Raw genomic sequence first — 20,465 nt, 5'->3', positions numbered from 1 at the left:
TTTAACGTTTATTTCTTGTATCAGGTATATAACATTACAATCCTTTTTTTTTTTTTTTTTTTTTTTTTTTTTTTAATAAAAAAAAGATGTTTCTGCACTGGACTTGCTGCTGTAAATCACTGTAATGCTGATGTATAGTGCCTGGTTAGCTCAGACACTGGCTGATGCCTACCTGCAACACCACAAATATCAGCAAGACTGCACTGTCCACCTAAACAGCTGGACAGCAAACAATATATGCAGTTCATGTACATGCTGAGGTCTGTATTGCATAAGTAGTTTGCAACCAATACCTGAATGGACTTATACTGCAGCATCAATAACTACAAGCCATAAACATCTGGCAACACAAATCTAATAAGTCAAATTTTTTACTATACTGGGAGATGGTATGAAGCCTTGGGAACAACGAGATTAATGGATCTTCATTCTTTTATCAGCAGGTACTTATATTTCTATAGAGGTACTTCCTATCCACTTCTATAAAGGATGAAATCAAATAAGCCCAAGTTCTTAGGTCCATGAACTCAAGGTAACAGGCATCGGGAGGTTTTAAGGGAATCACAGAGGCTGAAGAATTGGCCTTTCAATATCTGCCATTTGTAAAATTGCCTAGTATGTAGATCCAGTAATCTAGGACAGAGCCAAAAGCACTAATTGGAGATTAGTTTAAATCCTGTTTGCACTGCGGGTATCATACTTCACTATCTACCTGGAGGGGGATTGCAGTCTAAACTAGAACTCAATGAGCGGATTGAAAAATGACACTAGATTTTAGCTCATATATACCATAGACAGTCAGCTGGACTTTCCGCGTAGCATAACCAGCAGCATTTGTTGCAGTGCACACATATTCCCCAGTCTCTTCACCCCCTGGTGAAACTACATACAGACTTCCATCAGAACCTGCAGAAAACTTCCCATTGTTGGGAAGAATTACTTCTCCTTTCTGTAGAAAGAAAAAAAAAGTCCATAGTGCCTGGATGTTAAAAAATACAGCAAGTTATAAATATTTAATTCAATAAAAGCTAAGCCTTACAGAAAGAAAATCTAATGAAAACATAAAAACTATTACAGGAATATAAAATTTGTTAGTGCCTGTAGCAGCTGAATTCATTGCTGCAACCCATTTGTATGAAGACTGCTGTATTTTCAATATAATGCTGGGTCCAATTTTTCACAGTTCTGTAGACAAAACAACTTGCAGGCAGTCTGACTAAACTAACCAATATGTAATATACATTACAGTACCACTTCTTTTGTTTATGACTTCTATTGTTTATGGCTGAGATGGGCAAAATATTTTGAATTAACTAAGAAGTTTAGCCCCCAAATTCTGTCATTCTTCATTGAAACTCACTAACTTTTTGCACTGTTTTAGGGTCACTGTCTGAGCAGTAACAACAGCAGAAACACAAGGATTCATATCTAGAAAACTTGTTATTTTGCTATATATTCAAATATATATATATATAATATATATATATAATATATATATACACACACACACATACACACACAAAGCAGGACCTAATTCTTAAAAAAAAAAAAGTCAGCATTTCAACTGAACTAATTTTGATATAGGTTTCCAATGTCAGAACAGATCTTGTATACATAGCATAAAAAGTTTCCCAGCAGACGCTCCTTTTCCATATTGAACTTCCAAGACTAAAAATCATCTTAGAGCAAACCTCTTAAACAAAAATGAATTTTCAATCTGTGGCAGGTTGCCTAATCTGAAATTATCACCTCATAACAGGAATATCAACAATTTCTGAAGTATTAGAAAGTATAAAGATATAGGGATAAACCCAAAGAAATCTTTCCAAAGAACAGAACCTTGATTTATGTCTGGACCATGGCCAGGAAGTACTACTCTAAGAAACAAAAGCAGTTACAAATAGAGATTTCCAGATCCCTCACAACGCAGTTTTTTGGTTGCATCTCTTGCCTACAGTTTTATGACAAGTAAAAGATGTCTTCAACTTATTTTCCACCACAAAAAGCTCAAACATGAGATGTTACCTTGGACCAGACAATAGATGGCTTAGGAACTCCACTTGCTTTGCATGGCAATGTCACTGGGATTCCTTCAATGGTGCTGAATATCTGCTGTCCATGCTGAATAACAGGCAGAACTAAAAATAAACGGAAGTATTAAACACATGCAAAATATTTCAAAGCACAGCACAACTCTTGCAATAAAGTCCCTATACTCAACTACTAATTCCTACAGACAGCAAGGGTTGGGAATTTTCAGCCTGTTCTCTGAACCCTCTAACTAACGTTGACCTGTCGCCTCTTCCTCCCCCACTCTCCAGTCTTTTATGACAGAACATGGACCTGTTCATATCAAAGCATGTCAGTCACAGGTTGATTAGTAGATCAGATACACACAGCTTTAAACTAAATGTAGGTATTTTAGCTGATTGCAGTCATTTAAGGCAGTCTTTATCACACCATTCACTGATGACATTTTAGGCTAGATGCCTGAAACAGTACTGTACAGGATCTATCCTATATAGCACGTTTCATGAGAAGAGGCTCAGCATTTTTGTTGCTGAATCAGTTTCTATTGCTGGACAACACTTTGAGAAGAGCAGATTTGAAAGTGAAGAAACAATCACCTTACAAGTTCATTTAATCTTTGTTATAAATGCTACAAAGTTGTAATAACTGCACTGATGGTTTCTGCGTGGACTGGGCAGACAGAGAGGAACTTGAATAAAACCACCAGATTACTTTATTAAATCACTAATAAGAGGTACTAATAAGAGAACCTCAATACCCCTCCCTAACGGAGCTGGTCTTCAGTTAACAACAGAAAGAACAGATTTAAGACATGGTCAGACTTAAGGTTGTAATACCAAGAACTAGATCTTTCAAAGACCAAAATATATTCCCTTCTGTCCTCAGGTTCTAAAAAATTCCAAAACCTACTGTGCACACAGAAGACCTTATCAGACACTGAATATTTGTCTGAATTAACAAGCAACAGCTACTGTTAACATAGAACAGTGTTCCAGCACCTTCAGTGAAGCTTAGAATAAATCTTCCATGATTAATTTAACACATGAGAAACTTTCAGTCTGTAAACCATGAAGTAGATGGGACCCCACACAGAGTTAATGCAAGAATTTACAGCAGAAATACAGATGGGTTACCACAATCCTAACACTTGTCTTGCTGGCAATATAATTTCCAATAGGGCTACGAAAAAAAAAAAAAGGTTTTGCAAAAGTTCTAATTTATTTTAATTGCAATTCTCCCATGAGTTGTGCATGCTTTTATTAGTTATGAAACACACATTGCTTTTCATGGTTTTCAGTAAACTTGCATCTGTTTTGTTAATAAAGCTAAAGATAAGTTTGCACAGCTTGACCTTTCTAGATGTTTCAAAATGAAGATTTTTTACAACCATAAAATGGCGTTATTTTTGTTTAATTTCAAAACAAGTCTCAATTGCTCCATTCTCTCCTGTGCAGTGGACTGCGCTACTTTACAAAGCAACATTACTGAAGAGGAAAACTGAGAAATTAGTATAGCTATAATGAGAAAGCACTAATGAGAGCTCCTGTTAGTAAGATACACACTTTTATCTTCCAGCCAGCACAAAGCAAGACAGTGTTCCTTACCATACACATTAACAGTAGTAGTTTTGTTGTTTGTCCCAGCAACATTACTGGCCATGCAGGTATAATCACCTCCATCCTGCAGCCGAACTCTTTCAAGGTGCAGGCTTCCATCACTGCGAACATTAATGTAGGGATTGGGAACCAGCTGCCAAAAGAATGATGTAACGTGTTGCTAAAGAAAATACTTGCTTGATAATATTTACTTTGGGATGCAGCGCAGCTGTAATTTTACTCTTTCACATTTAAAAAAAATAAAATATGTTCCTGAAGAATTTTACTAGAGCTTTTCCTACTTTCAATCTTTCATAAAAAGTTAATTTTAAATTAGAATTTTAGTAGCACCTTGTATGTAATGCTGGAGTGAGATTAACACCTACAGCAGCAACTCTGCTCTGTCACAGCACATATGCAACTGCCACTGGTGCTTCTAGTCATGTATTAAAGCAAGAACAAACTTAGTTGAACTATTTTACTGCACTTTGTAGTTATACCAGTAATCCAGTGTCATTATAGATCACCTCTGATGAATGCAATGACTTCTTGACTTCTTCTACAAATAGATGACTTTTTTTTGTTGTTTGTTTGTTTGTTTTTTGTTTGTTTGTTTTTGTTTTCTGTTTTGTTTTGTTTGTTTGTTTGTTTTTACAGTTATCAGAACCTTCTAAATACTCTTGGCATAATCATCATGTAAAAGGGATCAGCTCTAAGCATACCTTCACCCTCTGAGCATGTTGTATAGACTTTAGTTGGCAGCAGCAACATTTAAAAAGTATCTATTGTGAAAGATAACGAAGACATTTCACCAAAAGACAGTAATTATCAAAGATTACCTGCCCTCTAGCAACATTAAAAAATTCAGAGATTTTTACCAATCAACTGGAAGAGCTCTGCCTAGAATATGCTCAGCAACACAGACTTGCCTTACACAGAGGCTGTCAGAATGAGAAATTATTCCAGTCCTGCTCTGGTCAGAGAAAACTACATTCTTTTCTGAATGCAACTTGCTCCAACACTTTCCTTGGAGTGGAGTTTTTGTCACGTGCTTACAATTACAGGAAACTAGTACTACTGTACAGAAGAATTAGCAACTCAACAAGGAGGATCCTGCCAGTATTTCTCACAGAAGTTACAGCCTGTGTTATTTGCACCTTCACAGTCTAAAGAAAAGGCTGGTGATTCACAATGACAAAAATTCAGCAGAAAACTCTTACAAGTAAAGGGTCTAGTAGTGTCAGGGTTCTGCTTGGTGGCAATAAAAATTGAGCAAGGTCTCCCTGAAGCCACAATTATGAAGGCAGCATTGCACAGCAGGCTGCTTGAGGAAAAAACATCACAGAAAGCATATCTAATGGAAAATGTGAAAACCCACATGAAGACATTTTTGCTACCTTTTTCTTTTAATTACAGCCATGAAGAAAGGGTGCAATTTGCAAGCAAAATTAAAAATTGGGAATCTCAAATTCAGCAATTCAGCTGCTACTAAAGAAATTAAACTTCACTCAGACAACCAGCCCAGGCGCAGAGTGTGTGCAACCTTCCTGTCTGCAAGAGTTATAAACTGACAACGGTGTGCTCTGAAAGGAGAGAGAAAAAATACAAGGTTTCATGCTCTGAGCACTGCATCACTAAGAAAGGACTGCACGGTACAGGGATGTTTACCTCATGTCAAAAAATTAAATCTACAAAGATTTTCTAGTATCTTTATTTTAAGAAATTAGGGAAAAAGAAATACTTTTCAGTCAGCAGGGTTTAAATTCCAACACTTTTGTTATTCTGGTGGGTATTTTCCACTAGCATTCCTATTTTCAGAGTCAAAAGCTACCAGGCAGGAGCTAACAAGAATGCATGCAACAGCTTTGACAGTAAGTAAAATAGAAGATAAAAGGACAATTCACAAATACTTTGGTTCCAAGTTCATTTATAGGAATTCCTATCCCCCACTACCATCTTCCATTCCCTCATCCATGCTTCAGAATTAGCAATTTCCTACAGTGGGCAGAGATCACAGTGAGGCATAATGGTCAGCATGCCACACTTCCACTTTTGTATTTCAAACACTAATAAATTGTCATTTCTCAAAGGGAATGGCTGCACCCTGAATGACAGCACGTGTGGAAACTCAGAAGCAGCTACTGCCTTACAGATACAGCCACCTGGCTTCTCCTGGGAAAGCAGCAGCTTCCGCTGCATGGTGGTGGTCAGCTGTAACTCAACTCATTGACACCACGTCCTTGTTTCCAGTGAGCCAGACAAATCTCATGAAGCATCTTTATATTAAGCATAAAACCTGTCACTATATTTGAACATCAATTTTTTGAAATTAAACCCAGTTGTTACCATGGCTTAAAATATCAATTGTTGATTTTCTATGCCAATAGATCTTACAAGAAACAAAACACAGTCTTACCACCATACTGTTCCTAATCCATCTCCGGTCTGGAATGGGGTTTCCAGCAAGCAGTACGCATGGCAAAGTGAGCTGCTGCCCCTCAATTACATTGGCTGTGTCTGGACTTATTCCAATCAGAGGTGTAACTTGGGAAAAAAAATAAAAAATAAAAAATAAATTAGAAGAAATAATAGGATTTTATTATTTTTTTTAATATATATTCATGTCCTGTCAGTAATGCTACTAGTGATGCAGCAGCATCAGAAAAAGGTCTCCTCGTGCAAGACACTATACAGATACAGAGCAGGAAATTTTTCTGCAATGAAAACCATATGATTTAGACAGAAAGGGGAAAAAAAGTTAGAAAGAAAAAAAATGTAGCGGTCAACAAACAGCATAGTAAGTACCAACATACTTAATCTTAGGACAAAGCATACCAGATAAGGTTCTGGTATCTGAAATGTCAATGATGAAGGCAGGGAAAAAAAATAAATTAGAATAGCATAGGAGAGAAAAGGAAGCTGAAGGAATACACATACAGTGATCCTAAGATTAAGGAATGGCAGCAAAGAGCTGCCAGTTGAAACTGGATCCAGTCCAGCATTTTCCTGGAAGATCATGTTCCTGTGGATACCAAGTTCATATACCATTTTTCCTTACCTGGGCAAAATACTGAAGAACAAAAGTAGCAGTTTTGGTGAGCACAATAAATAAGCAGTATTTTCCTCTGGGCATAAAATTTTAAAGGCTTAGAACTGAGGTCAATAGCACAGCAGAAAATTCTGTGTAATGCAACAGAACAAAATCCTGTGCATGTGCTTCATAAATTACTTTTAAATAACGGGAATTAATTAACAATTTTAAATAGGTAAAAACATCTCATCTATCAAAGATTATTAGTATTACAGATTTCTACCACATGTTTTAGGTTAACAAATGTTTTCTTTGATGGCAGACAGATCCATTCTAATCCTCCCACAAATGTGTACATTCCATCGCATTATTTTTCCTTTTATTGCCAATTGCCCAACAGAGATAATAAACAACTCCTTAGTAGCACAACTCTTGTCAAAGCTGGACATTTATTGTCTTCTTGGATCACTAAGATTCCTTTCCAGTTATATCAATGCATTGGCCTAAGCAAATTCATTGCTGCTTTTTTTTTTGTTTCCTTTTTTTTAAATATGAATTAAATGTCAGAGAACCAATCATTAGCATTCAGCATTATAGTGATTTTTCATTCCTTAATCAATTTATTTAGCAATAAGAAACAGGACACAAGATAAATAATTTTTAAGGTCTATGCTATAATATGTAGTTGGAATTCATTCAAATTATTGTAGCCAGTAAAAAAACAATGTTCTAATGTGCAAAATTCACTGAATTAATTATAATCTTCCATGCAAATGTTTTCTGATTCAGTTGTTGTGGCCGACTACACATGTAAATGCAGCTACAGATGCAATTATATAGTTACATGTATACCCCTGTTTATGTACATAACCAATAGACATCCTACATATCGTAAAAACACCACTGACTGCCATCTACTCCAGTATATTCCTGGTATGGAAATGCTGCCACTCTTTCCTTTCAGGGATGTCACTAACACCAACCAGTCTTACCCAGTCCAGTTACTGTGATTGTGGCTGGCTGTGACTGAATCCTTCCAAACTGGTTTTCAGCCTCACAGATATAAGTTCCTTCATCACTGACCCACAAATCTAGAGGGGAAAACAAACAAACAAAAACAAAAGATGAGATTGCAGCAGTTGAAACGATACTGAGAAGTTTGCAATACACTAATACCTTATCCTTTTACCTTTCATTTTAAATATTCTCTTTTTGCTAGATCATTCCTTCTGTCACGAAGTAGGGAAACAATGACTATATAAGTGCTTCAGTGAAAATGCATCACACAAATATGATACTTTACATCACTTATATGTTGCATATACTTTAATACTGTATACACTACTGCGTATAAATAATATATAGTAGTTATTTACATATCCACACATACATATACAGTGCATTTTCTGTGGTATGCTGCTTACTACATACAGCATTGGGTGTCTGTATTTGACTAGATACCCACATAACACATGAATTACTGTACTGTACAAACAGAATATGGGAATTACTTTACCCACTCTGATTATGTCTAGAGAGGAATAAAAGATGATTAAGAAAATAGGATAACATCATTTAGTCTATGGGTAACCGCAGTGCTCCAGATAACTGAAATTGCAAAGACACTCGCAGAATTCTTAATTATTACACAAATTAGGACTTGCCTAAAACAGGAAGTTTAAAAACGCTTCTTAAAATAAATTATTATTATTATTATTATATCATCATCTGTGGCTCCTCAGTATCAACACAGACAATTATCCACATTTATTTAAATAAAAGTGCAATTGTTTCTATGAAGAAGAGCAAAGGCAATGACCACTCAAACAGAATTCACAAACTCATGGGAAAACGATACATCTCAACAGCAATGAAATGAGTATCAGAAACACAATCTCTGACAAAATACAGTATTTTTATAGAGGTAACAAATTTATATAGTAGTATAACAACTTAAATGCATTGTATATATCATATTTCCCTTCGGCACCTTTTCTTCATAAAGTTTAGTCTACTTACTATTAATTGATAGAGCTCCTGTTCTGAATTGACTGATAGAACTAACAGCAAATGGTCTCGAGAAAAGGGAAGCACCATTCAGCCGCCTCCATTTAACCTTTGGTTCTGGGTAACCCTGAACATAGCATGGCAGTGTGATATTTGAGCCAATATTAGCAGATTCATCACTGGGTTCTTGCGTAAAAACTGGGGGAGCTGGGAAAGAAGACAGAAGAGTACGGAAAGTGAATCGAGGTTGTAACATGACAGTAAAGTTCTGCTTGCACTACTGACGACCCACATTTATCTACCATTTATGTACAACAGATCCTAGCAACAGATTCCCAACTTCAGTAACAGAACACAAAAGCAGCCTTGTCACAATACTTAGTGATATTGAGGAGGTCAGAAATGGACTAAACGTTTCAAAATAATGAAAATACAGCCATCCCTTTCATATGAATGTGAATGCTCAAGAGTTAACACTGAGTTCCTCCTCTCCTTCAAACAGTTTTGCCCCTTGTTTCAGAAAGTATACATGACTGACAGGAACATCCATTTAATGGGGCATGACACATCAGGCCACAAGCAGTTAGAAAGACTTTTGAAAAGAGGACAGGAAGAACTAAGTTACAATAAACTTACATAGTAACTCAAGTTGTTATATTGTATTCTCTACACAAGAATACTACAACCTATGTTAGGTTGAAGTTTGAACAGTTTCCTCCTTCTCTGGCTCTGTCTTCCTCCTCAAAACTTTTAAGCTTTGCAAAAGAAGAGTGAGGGTAAGTCGAGAATCCAAATAGGATAAGGCAATTTAGCTCAGTGAACACCACCAAAAAGGAGTTCCCAGTACACGCAATTATTCAAGGACTTGTACACACATATTTAAGAGAAAAGCTCAAATAAATAAGGCACTACAGCAAGCTACTTACAGCCAACATCCAGTGTTATCTTTGCAGAAGCTGTCCCTGCATCATTCGTAGCCACACAGGTATAATCACCTGCATCCAGATCTTGTGTTTCCTGGATCTTCAAAAGACCCCGATGAGAATCAATAATGAGAAATGCTGATGGTCTTAACTCTAAGTCACCTAAGTTCAGACAGAAAAAAAAAAAAAAAAAAAAACTGAAATCTAACAGGGTATTTACCAAAATTACTCCTACTGAACTGTGTCCAAATTTGGGATTAGTTCACAACTCGACTGTATTCATTCAGTAGATGAATACTCTGATTTTCATTCAACTCAGTGGGAAAATTCATTCCTGCGTTAGACACAATCTCATTTTATTTGTATCTGTTTTACTGAAGTAGCTTTGGACAGAGATCACCATTAGGATAGTATGCCAGGCTGTACCAGAGACTATTTGTGGCAGCCACTTAATTAGAGACTATTTATGGCAGCCACTTGTCTGCCAATTCCATGCCAAGTTGGAAACTCTGTAAAACCTAGAGAACAGCTCTGCTACATCTCAAGCTCAGCAGGAGCCATAATACTGCTGTGTAACACTCAGAATTGGCCCACACATTGGAAGATGTTTTGTGACTTTCGTAGCATATAGCTAAGCATGAAGCATAAAGCATAAAGCATGAAGCTTAGTTAAGCACAAATGAGGCACGGCTTTTTCTTTTTATTTATGCTAGGGTAAGTTCATTCACTGTATTTAAACAGGAGAGAGAGGTTAAGTGCCATATCTTCTAAATTTAGAGAATTTCACAGGTCAGTCACTGGTTGAATACTACATACGCTTTTGAGAAAAATGAAGTCCCTTCCAGATCATTGTTCTAAATATTGCTGCTAAGGTAAATAAATCAAAGAAGTGCACCTTTAAACCATTTAACTTGGGGATGTGGGATTCCGGTTGTTTTACACTCCATAATAGTTGTGTCTCCAAGAGCAACCAGAATTTCACTCTGAACTACAGTCAATGTTGGGCCCTCTATAAAGAAACAACAGAGAGAAAATGAGTTCCTCATCTAAAGCATTCACCATTATTAAGACATAAACAATGAAAGACTTAACTTTCTCTTGGTATACAAAAAAATATTTGCACTAAAAGTCAAACAGGCTTTAAAATCATGTGAGGTGACAGATAAATACTAGGTAACAGGAAAAAAAAAAAAAGTAGAGTTTGGAATGTCAGAACACCTGGACCTTATATAGAATATGCAGGAATAAAAGGAAAGAATTGGAAGAGTTTGACCATTTAGAAAGTAAAAAGCTTCAAAGCCTTTATCTCCCTCTTCAGCCTAAGTTTGGTCACTAAGAATTTTAGTACTCAATTAAAATATGGGGTAGTATTTAGAGGACATGATTTGGACTAGGACTCCAGATGGCTAAGCACACTACAGGAATATACAGAAACATGATTCCATCTCCAAAGACCTACTCAGTTTTGCATGCCTACCCTACATTAGTATTTATTTATTTATTTATTTATTTATTTTAACAGCATAAGAAACAGAAAGCCACTAATGAATCCTAACAATACTGTTCAAATTTTAACAGAAAACAAAAGGGGCAAATCTCTCCAGAGCTTTGGGAAATTTCTACAAATATGAGCTGCATAGTACTGCAAAATAACTGTACCACCCTGATGCTGTATTAGTTTGCTTTTTTAGTTTCACTACATTACTTCTTTTACTTACCAATGTATGTAAGGGTGGATGTCTGTTTCTCTGTCCCAGCTGAGTTACTTGCCAAGCAACCATAAACTCCCTCATCTTTTGGAATTGCCTTTTTTATGATCAAGGTCCCTTCTGGGGTCAGCCTGTACCTGGAAATACATAGGGGACCAACCAAAAAAGCTAATTAAAAAAAAAAGTGTTACATCTACACTCCATGCAACAACAGCAGCATGACTAGATGGTTTACAAACAGGTACTGCTTTTTCTCATGATAAACAACATAAACAACTTGGTATTATTATTTCTACTAGAGGAAATCAATGTACATTATGAAGACAATTGAGTTAAATCTTGTAAAAAAACATTCCCAAAGCATTCTCCTGGAGAAACTGGCTGCTCAAGGCTTGGACAGGTATACGCTTGGTTGGGTTAAAATCTGGCCGTGTCCCCAGGCCCAAAGAGTTAACGGAGTTAAGTCCAGTTGGAGGCCAGTCACTAGTGGAATCACCCAGGGCTCAGTACTGGGGCCAGTTCTCTTATACCTTTATCGATGATATGGATGAGGGGATCGAAGGCACTCTCAGGAAGTTTGCAGATGACACCAAGTTAGGCGTGAGTGTTGATCTGCTCAATGGTAGATCTGCAGAGGGGTCTGGACAGGCTGGACCAATGGGCTGAGGCCAACTCTATGAGATTCAACAAGGCCAAGTGACAAGTCCAGCATCTGGGGCACAACAACCCCATGCAGCGCTACAGGCTGAGGGAAGAGTGGCTGGAAAGATGCCCGTCAGAAAGGGACCTGGGAATATTGGTTGATAGCTGGCTGAATATGAGCGGGTGGTGTGCTCAGGTGGTCAAGAAGGCTAACAGCATCCTGGCTTGGATCAGGAATAGTGCAGCCAGCAGGACCAGGAAAGTGATTGTCCCTCTGTACTCGGCTCTGGTGAGGCCGCACCTCGAGTACTGCATTCAGTTTTGGGCCCCTCAGTACAAGAAGGACATGGAGGTGCTAATCACAGTATTTCTAGTTCAGAGATGAGGTAATAGAAATTAAAGAGTTATAAAGATGAAAGTTGTGGTACTATTTCCTAAACTTGCAGGCTCCTGTGGCAGAAAGTCAGAATATTTCAGCAACCTTCACAATCTCTTTCTCATACATGAAAAAGGGGGAGAGGGAGAGGGAGAGAGAGAGAGAGAGAGAGAGAGAAAGAGAACTTAACTCCTACCTGTATGAACCAATAATAAACATTTCATTGTGTGTCCATACTACTGTTGGCTTTGGATAACCTGTTGCAGAACATCTGATGGACACTTCAGAGCCTTCTGTAAAAGTCTGATTCTTAGGCGAAATGACGACCCTAGGTGGTTCTATTAGAAGAAAAGAAAAGCAGCAATTAAGATCGATTTTGTAAGCACTTACACATTATAACAATCATTTTAATTCTGCTTCCAAACAGTTCCATAGTGAGAAAACGGTCCTGATAAAGGTCACATGATTGTTTCCCTACAATTGCCTCCACTTAGCACAAATAATGACTGTTAGACACACATGAACTAACTCATAAGGTCAATTACTGTACAGGGCACAGACAAGAACAGCAGAAGACCTCAATCCCAGTTGCTATAGGCTGATTTGTCCCGCAGGGCATCTTACTGCGTCTGAAAGCAAGTTTGCCAAGGAACACAAAAATATCTTTAAAATTTATCAAATATATATATATAGTTTTAAAATATATTAGTGATAACATCAGCATACAAGCCCTGAACATACTGTTATTTAACCTTTGTAGTATACTTTCATTTCAAACAATTGCAACATGCTTTGGATTTCATGATTAATTCACATCTGTTAGTATTTCATCAAAACCTATCTGCAGGCCCCCACCCCACACATAAAGCCCCTCTGTTGAGAGAGGGCAGGAGCTGTGCTGAGGAAGGCTTTTGGCCACGGTCTGGCAGCAGGTGCTGTGGGGGAGCAGAGCCAGTGCCAGGATCCGTGGCCTCCACTTTCAGTTACTGAAGGAACGTGTCAGTGTGTCAAGGATCCTTCAATCCTTGTAAAAATGCATGCAAAACCACACAGCCACACTGCCAAAGGCAAGGAAAAAATTAAGTAATAAACAGCAACTAATTTGCACACAGATTTGCAAAACTAAACACAGATGCATCTACATACTGCCTCATCCTTTTCTTTCTCAAATTCATGGTGTTAAGGTCCCCCAGTTTCATTTTCACTTCTAGAGGGGATTCTGCAGGGTCCTGAAAAGCCTCTCTAGCATCTCGTGAGGCTCTGAATCCTCCCTGGATGAAAGGCACCAGAGGAAGGCAAAGCCGCAGCGTCAGTAATACGGGGATCAAATCCAGACACGAGGGGGTAGGGAAAGGCAAGAAATGGATGCAAGCTACAGGATTGTCCTCAAGTGATTGAGGACGTGCACAGCTTTCTCAGCTATTTTTGTTTTGTTTTAAATCCTGCCAAGAAACACTGGGAGATATTCTGCATGCTTTGGTCTTAAGGCTCCTGTTGATAATAGGAAGCTCTTTGTTTCAGATAGTTACACACTGTGCTGTGACACTGTTCCCCACAGTTATTGTCACACTGCAATAGCACCAGGCGAGCAAAAGAAGGTGCAAGTAATATTTAATATGCAAGCTATTAAATTAATTAAAAGAAATCAACAGACACAGCTGTAATACTCAAGCTACCACCTAGGCCACCCAAGGCCACAGTCAGCACTAATTAACCACCTGGTTTTCTTGCTCGAAAGCCAGCTAGGGGCACAGAATTGGCTTTCTTGTATGGCAGGACAATTTGATTAATTTTGCTTTGCTGTTTGTACCAGAAGGGACAAGATCCATGGGCAGGAGAAGCACAAGCTTCTTACCACACTCATCCCATTCAAGTCTGTAGAGATAAAAATAATATATATACATATAGCCTTTTAAACAAAGATCACGTGATTTTTCTGAAGATAATGAAGGTTGGTGTGGAGACTCCAGGCTCTGAAACACTCACAATTGCACCTTTCCTTGGTCCATTTAAATCATTAGAAGAAATTTAACTTAACACGAATAAAAGGACAACAAATGCCAAATTTTTCTTTTATTCAACATTAAAAAAATATTTACCACCATTTATTAGCAAAAAGCAAACAGTCAATGACAATAATTGTCATTACTTTCTGCATCTTTTTTCCAACAGAAGCTTTTCCCCCAAGCCTCGCTGTAGAGGATATTTGACTTAACTATTACTTGTATCAATATTTTTTGTGCCGCACCCTCAAGGTTATTTCTTGCCATTTTTGCTAAGAGCATCTTTTAAAAGCTGAAGGATTCCAACTGTTAACCTGACAAGTAATGTCCTAACAAGGCTGATTAACTATTTAAACATATTTTAATCAAAACCAACCATGTAATAATGCAATCACTTCAGAAGTTTGCATACACTTGCTGCAGAATTTTTATTTATTTATTTATTTTTACAAGGATTTGATTTCCATCAAATGTCACTTCCTCAGAACCTTACGCACACATATTCTGGCCAAGAACAGACAAAGCCCCTCCCCTGGGCTCTTCTCTGGCACTTCTCTGTCATTTCTACTCATTCTCATTAGCAAACATTAAAAAGGGACTGGACTGAGCTCCCTGGGCTTCCAATTACCTAGATGCTGCAGGAGCAGAATTTTAGCACAAAGCCCTGCTTTTAGTAACACAGCAACTGTAGTCCTGCTGTGAAATATGAGTTCTCTTCTCTACTCCTGTGTAACCACAGCAGTGTCTACACATTCTTGTGTTACTGTGAGTTTTATAGATATGCCTTAACTTTTCCATGTGGGAGCACATAGATGGGATTGCTTGACTTTGATCTCAAACTTGCTAAAAACCTACAGGTTAGTATCAGGAGTGCACACTGGAAGGCAGGGGTGGGGTGGGGTGAGTGGAATCTCATTGTAATAGCTATTAACGTATGTCAGCAAGCGAGACAAGACAAGGGTTATGCACATACTGAAGAACTCTAGTGGAAGCAGATTTCCACTTTGATGTCAGTTCAAGCACAGAATTCAGGTTATGTCCTATGCCATGAAATAATACATGCATACACCACCTCTCACTACACACACAAAAGGAATCCTCTCTGCTTATCTGATTTCTATTATTTATTTTGAATCATGTTTCAGCAATATGCATCGGAATTAATATTTGATACAGTATTTTTCTACTTTTGCTCACTTACAAAGCTTCCTGTTTGAATGGAAGCTGAGAACAAATTTGTTACAGCAGAAATAAAGATCAGAACATTAAATGCAAATAAATATAAAGCAGCCTTCAACATTAGCCAACCAGCCAGACACATTCATCTGTCCTTCTGGCGTCAACCAAGTGAACCTAATGAAAAAGAAATATTGTCTTTGGACATAATTATCCTACCCATTCACTTGCCAGCCATCTCATTTAGCTGCCACTTTCCCACTGTCCCCTCACCTGCACACCCATGCCCACAGAGATGTGCAGATCATCCTGCATCACCCCTCACCCTGGCACTCTGCGCAACACAGCGGGGAAACACCCAGTCCGTAACTGCCTATGCACTAGAGAAAGATAAGATAATTCCCAAAGCTCCCAAGCACAAATTTAACTTCTGTGGGGCAGGAGGTGGAACACCACTTGGGACCCCGTTGATTGGCCCGGAGGGCACGCAAGCTGCAATGTCAGCAGCTCCAGCAGCACGCCCAGGCTGGAACAAGCCACTCTGCTTCAGAACCAGCCTTGCAGCGTGTACCATGACACCACGGCGGTGTGCCAAGAGGTGTGATGGGGAGAGGAGAACCCAACCCATTTGCTCTCTTACTCAGAGGGGCTGCTTCCCAAAAGGCATGTGGATGTGTGCTGTCACCAGGGCTTCTCGCCGAAGTTGTCTCTCAAAACCTCTCTGCACTTCCTTGTGATTTGGCATTCACTGACCAAATGCATACTCTACTAGAAAACATTAAGTGCATGATTTTAAGTATTCACCAGTTGTGAACGAGAGGCCAACTAAGGAAACATCTAACAACACACGTACCACAAGCATGGCCTTTACAGTCCCCAGTCTCCTGTGGACTTCCCTGCAGGAGAAAGGCATGGAGAATGAAAGAGAATGGATTCTGTCCTTCTCATGTCCCTGTCCTGGGTTTGTGCTCAGCCCTGAGGCTGGTAGAGCTGAAATGAACTTGGTATGCACCTTTATAAACCCAAAGGAGGCAGGCCTCCTGCTCCAGCAGAGCAGCACCAACAAGCTGCAAATAAACAAGCATCATCTTGGAAAATAGCATTTTTCAAAACAAGAAATAGGGAATTAGTGGATACTTCTCAGGGGATGTGTCCCTGTCTTCACTGGGCAGATGGCGCACTTCAAGCACATCCAGACTGAATTTGTCCATGCTCCTGTGAGCAATCTGTACCGAGGACTGCACGCAACCCTCCTGAAAGAGGTACCAATGCAACACTTTTCTTACAGCTGTGGGTACTATACTTAACAGCTAAACTAATCATTTGCCTGTGCTTTTTACAACTACTGCAGTAACAGAGGCCAAATACCCTGCAAGAAGCTAGTTCCCATGGGATTTGCAGGGAATGCAATGAGCCACAGGTTTGGGTGGGTCAGCATAAATCTAGAAATGCTGATTTCTAAATTTGTTTCTGCTCCTTCAAATCTCCTCTTAAAAATTCTTCTGAAGAGATAGACTTTCCATGAGAAAGCAACTAGAAAATAATCTCTCATTTGATGTCATGCGCTTGCTCATTAAGATGCATGACACTTAACACATCCTGTTTTGTTTAATGCCTGAATTTTTCATCCTTCATCAAGTCTGAACTCAAATTCATTGTAGTAAGTACTCTCCCTACTATGCATAACCTGAATATTACAAAAATTACAAGAGATTAATCATCACTTATTTAGCTGAATTTGTAAGAAATGATACAGAAGAGACTTGGAAAACCAAAAGATATATTTAGCTGGATGAGAAAGCTTTGTTTGTCCCACTTCTGCACTGATCTATAGAGGATATCACAAAGGAATTTTAACAAAAGAAACGCCTGGAATAATAAGTTCAGGCCAAATCATAAAAACAAGCTATCAGCGACTGGTCTTATAACACAAACCTTTTTGCCCCATCAGCTCCCTTTCTCTGAATGCAGACAAAAACCTCTTATGAACCACAGCACGGGGAGCAGATGAACAAACTTTGGGACTCCAGCTGATTTTCCTGACCTACAGAGAACTTGAGAGGGGATGTTCGGACAGTTCCTGACCCTGCCGCTAACTTGCTTCTCCTGCACAGGAAGCTTGCTTCTGAAGGGCAGCTCACTGACCTCCTCTGAGCCTGCTGTGAGTGGCAATCAGCACCTAGCAGAGGGATACCTACTGATTCATCTCTTTTTCTTTCAGACAATATTGTCTTTTGCATCAAAGAAGTGCTGAAAGTTTAACTGCATTTTACTTCCTTCCCTTTTAGAGCAGGAAGTGCTACGGTGGTAACAGGTTACAAGTCCAACCTGTTGAGAGGAGTTGAGCCATTCACTCTGTGGATCCATCTTGTAATAACGTCCAAAACTGAGGGTGCACTTTAGAAGTCAGAGTAGTGAATCAACACCAATACAACCCTAGGAGGCCCAAGAGACTGTATTCCTCAGTATCTCAAAGGCCACAAGGTCCAAGACCTTTCAGCCTGCTGTGAGCAGCACAGTGCCATGGCACAGGTGGGCACAGCTTTTAACCAGGACGTCTGGCCAGCAGGGCTCAGTGCTGGTGATGAACAAGTCGTGGCTCAGCATAGCAGCTAACACAGAACATGCAGCCTCGGAAAAAAAGTCAACTCCCATTCAAGTATCAGGCTGTATTTGTACAGCTGCTGGTCTAGAAAGAACATTAAAAAAAATTAAAAATCAGATTAACATTCCCTTTCAGGAGAGCTATCAAAAGAAAAAATTTCAAAACAATTCTATTCAAAACAAGGGTTTACTACAACCCACTTGTAAAGCAGACGCTGGATTATTTTTAGAGCTACAAACGTTTGTTCTCTGCCTTAACTCCTACTGCAGAAAGAAAATGAGGATGAAAGCATTGTTTGTTCTCTTATGACCCAAAATTCAGAGGTCTGTATTGGATCTGTGCCAACAATAATAAAGGGATCTGATATGAATTTAATATGACATGCAGAATTACGTGCAGCTACATAAAGCACGAACCCATCTATATTAATAAGACCACAAATTGCCTTCTTTCAGAAGGGAAACATTACAACCCCTTTAAACTTTTTCTTCATACGTGAAGCCATCCTTGACTCTTTTGCTGTCAAATATAAACCATTCTTTTCAATATTCTGGACCCTAACAAACAGTATGGGCTGTGCATGACACAGTTAATCATACATCAGAGTACGTCCAGAAATTTGGTAAAAATCATTTGTTTCAAGCAAAGTAAAACAATACACATACAACCATTCTGACACCACTCAGCTTCTGCATACAGCCATTCAAAAAGTTGTCTGGAGTTTACATTTTCCAAACACCACAAGACAGACAGTGCTGCAGGAATCTGAGTTCAGCTGCAGCTCAATGTTTGCTACATTTGCCACTATCTTTATTCTATTCCAAGCATCTTTCATCAGAAAGAGAAGAAAATGCTTCTCAGACTGCCAACTAATCCTGTATAAACTGTCTAAGAAGGTTATCTCAGGCACGTTTTAAACCTGTTAGCAATACCAGTACCAGCCAAAACGCAATTCTCAACTATTTGATATAATCATTCTACAAATGATTTGAAACTAAATATTCTGCTGTGGCAACACTAAACTTCTCTAGCTCTACTGTAAAAACCTGCCAGATGTAATTTGCTCATCGTGTTAAATCTCCCAGCTGGTCTGCAGACCTTAGGGACAGAATCTAAATCCCTGGAAGAGAGGAATGAGGGAGGGGGCACTTCTCTTGACTTTGACATGCTTGAATGATTGTCTTGATGGAAAAATCCTGTGGAATTCAAAACAGTTTTCCAAACATGTATGGGCTGAGTTTTTTTCATGGATTTCCCCCTCTCCCCCTTTAACTTACTAGAAATTTAACAGTTATAACTCAACCATAGATATCCAAATGGTAATTCAGACAGAGCAGTGAAGAAACACCTCACCACTACATTTTGTAACAGGTCCTACATAATTGATTACGCATCTATTTATTCTGCCTTGACAGATCAATCTACTCTTCCTACATCAAAAGCTGCATCCCCTTAGTAAGTGTTACCATTCCATTTTTGACATCTTTCTTTTAGAGCACCTTAATGCAGGCAATTCTTCTTTTTTCCCCCCCATAATTTTAAGTTTTCCATTAGCTAATAAAGTAGTAGGATTACAGCAAAGAAATTAATAAGGTACCCACTCTGGTCAGAATATCATTAGCAAGCAGAAATACTGTTAGAGTCACTAACAAGTAGCTTATCAATACAGCCAAAACCTAAAAATATAGGACACAATAGTTTTCTATAACATTTGGCAGTTCTGACTCTTCTTATCCACAGACTGCATGCTGGGAAACGAAGGTTCAAACCTCCACATGACCAAGGCAGTCAAAACCAAATCTGAAGTACTTTCAGATTTCAACAGAATTTGCCCCAATTCAAATTACTGCGTTTTTAATTTTTTTTTCTTTTTTTTCAAGTTTGTTCTTGATTTGAAGCAATAACATGGACCTAGAGCTTGCTTGGTCTCAACCCATGGCCTCTTCTTCAGTCCTGACATACTCTGAAAGTCCTTATCTTATGTAGTCCTTCATAAAATCTTGATTGATTCTTAGCTTGTATTAAATGACACAAGATGACAGATACAGTAATACATAGAAACACTTAGAAGTATTATTCTAAGGAGATATAAAGTAATCCAGAAGAACACAGGAACTCTTACCAAGTACGTGCACGTGTATAACAGTAGTTTCACTGAAAGGGGAAATAAAAATCACACATGAAGTCCTTAACTTTTCTCAAAGTCAGGCTCGGCTACAAATATTGGGGACTGATGCTGCTAAGAACATGAGTGTGCACATACACAAACAAGAACAAAATCTGTCTGCAGCTACCTCTTTGTGCTCTACACTTTAGGAGACACTAACAACGAAGATACCTGAGGCTCTATACAGACATACAGCAGAA

At 38.6% G+C, this 20,465-nt stretch overlaps 1 protein-coding gene across 1 annotated transcript in view; it reads right to left on the bottom strand.

Moving 5' to 3' along the window:
- Nucleotides 1-20,465, bottom strand: part of HMCN1 (hemicentin 1) — a gene marked incomplete at its 5' end in the record, with an annotated part of 190,986 nt that overhangs the window by 109,833 nt on the left and 60,688 nt on the right. Inside the window, 10 exons of the mRNA XM_084291227.1 lie at nucleotides 790-949; nucleotides 2,026-2,138; nucleotides 3,636-3,780; nucleotides 6,043-6,170; nucleotides 7,650-7,748; nucleotides 8,677-8,871; nucleotides 9,591-9,749; nucleotides 10,483-10,596; nucleotides 11,306-11,433; nucleotides 12,511-12,652. Of these exons, the coding sequence (XP_084147353.1) occupies nucleotides 790-949; nucleotides 2,026-2,138; nucleotides 3,636-3,780; nucleotides 6,043-6,170; nucleotides 7,650-7,748; nucleotides 8,677-8,871; nucleotides 9,591-9,749; nucleotides 10,483-10,596; nucleotides 11,306-11,433; nucleotides 12,511-12,652 (1,383 nt within the window). The remainder of the gene's footprint in view (nucleotides 1-789; nucleotides 950-2,025; nucleotides 2,139-3,635; nucleotides 3,781-6,042; nucleotides 6,171-7,649; nucleotides 7,749-8,676; nucleotides 8,872-9,590; nucleotides 9,750-10,482; nucleotides 10,597-11,305; nucleotides 11,434-12,510; nucleotides 12,653-20,465) is intronic.

Source organism: Netta rufina (assembly GCF_964035555.1).
Source record: "Netta rufina genome assembly, chromosome: 8".
Taxonomy (NCBI): Eukaryota; Metazoa; Chordata; class Aves; order Anseriformes; family Anatidae; genus Netta; species Netta rufina.
This window is presented reverse-complemented; position numbering and strand designations above follow the sequence as displayed.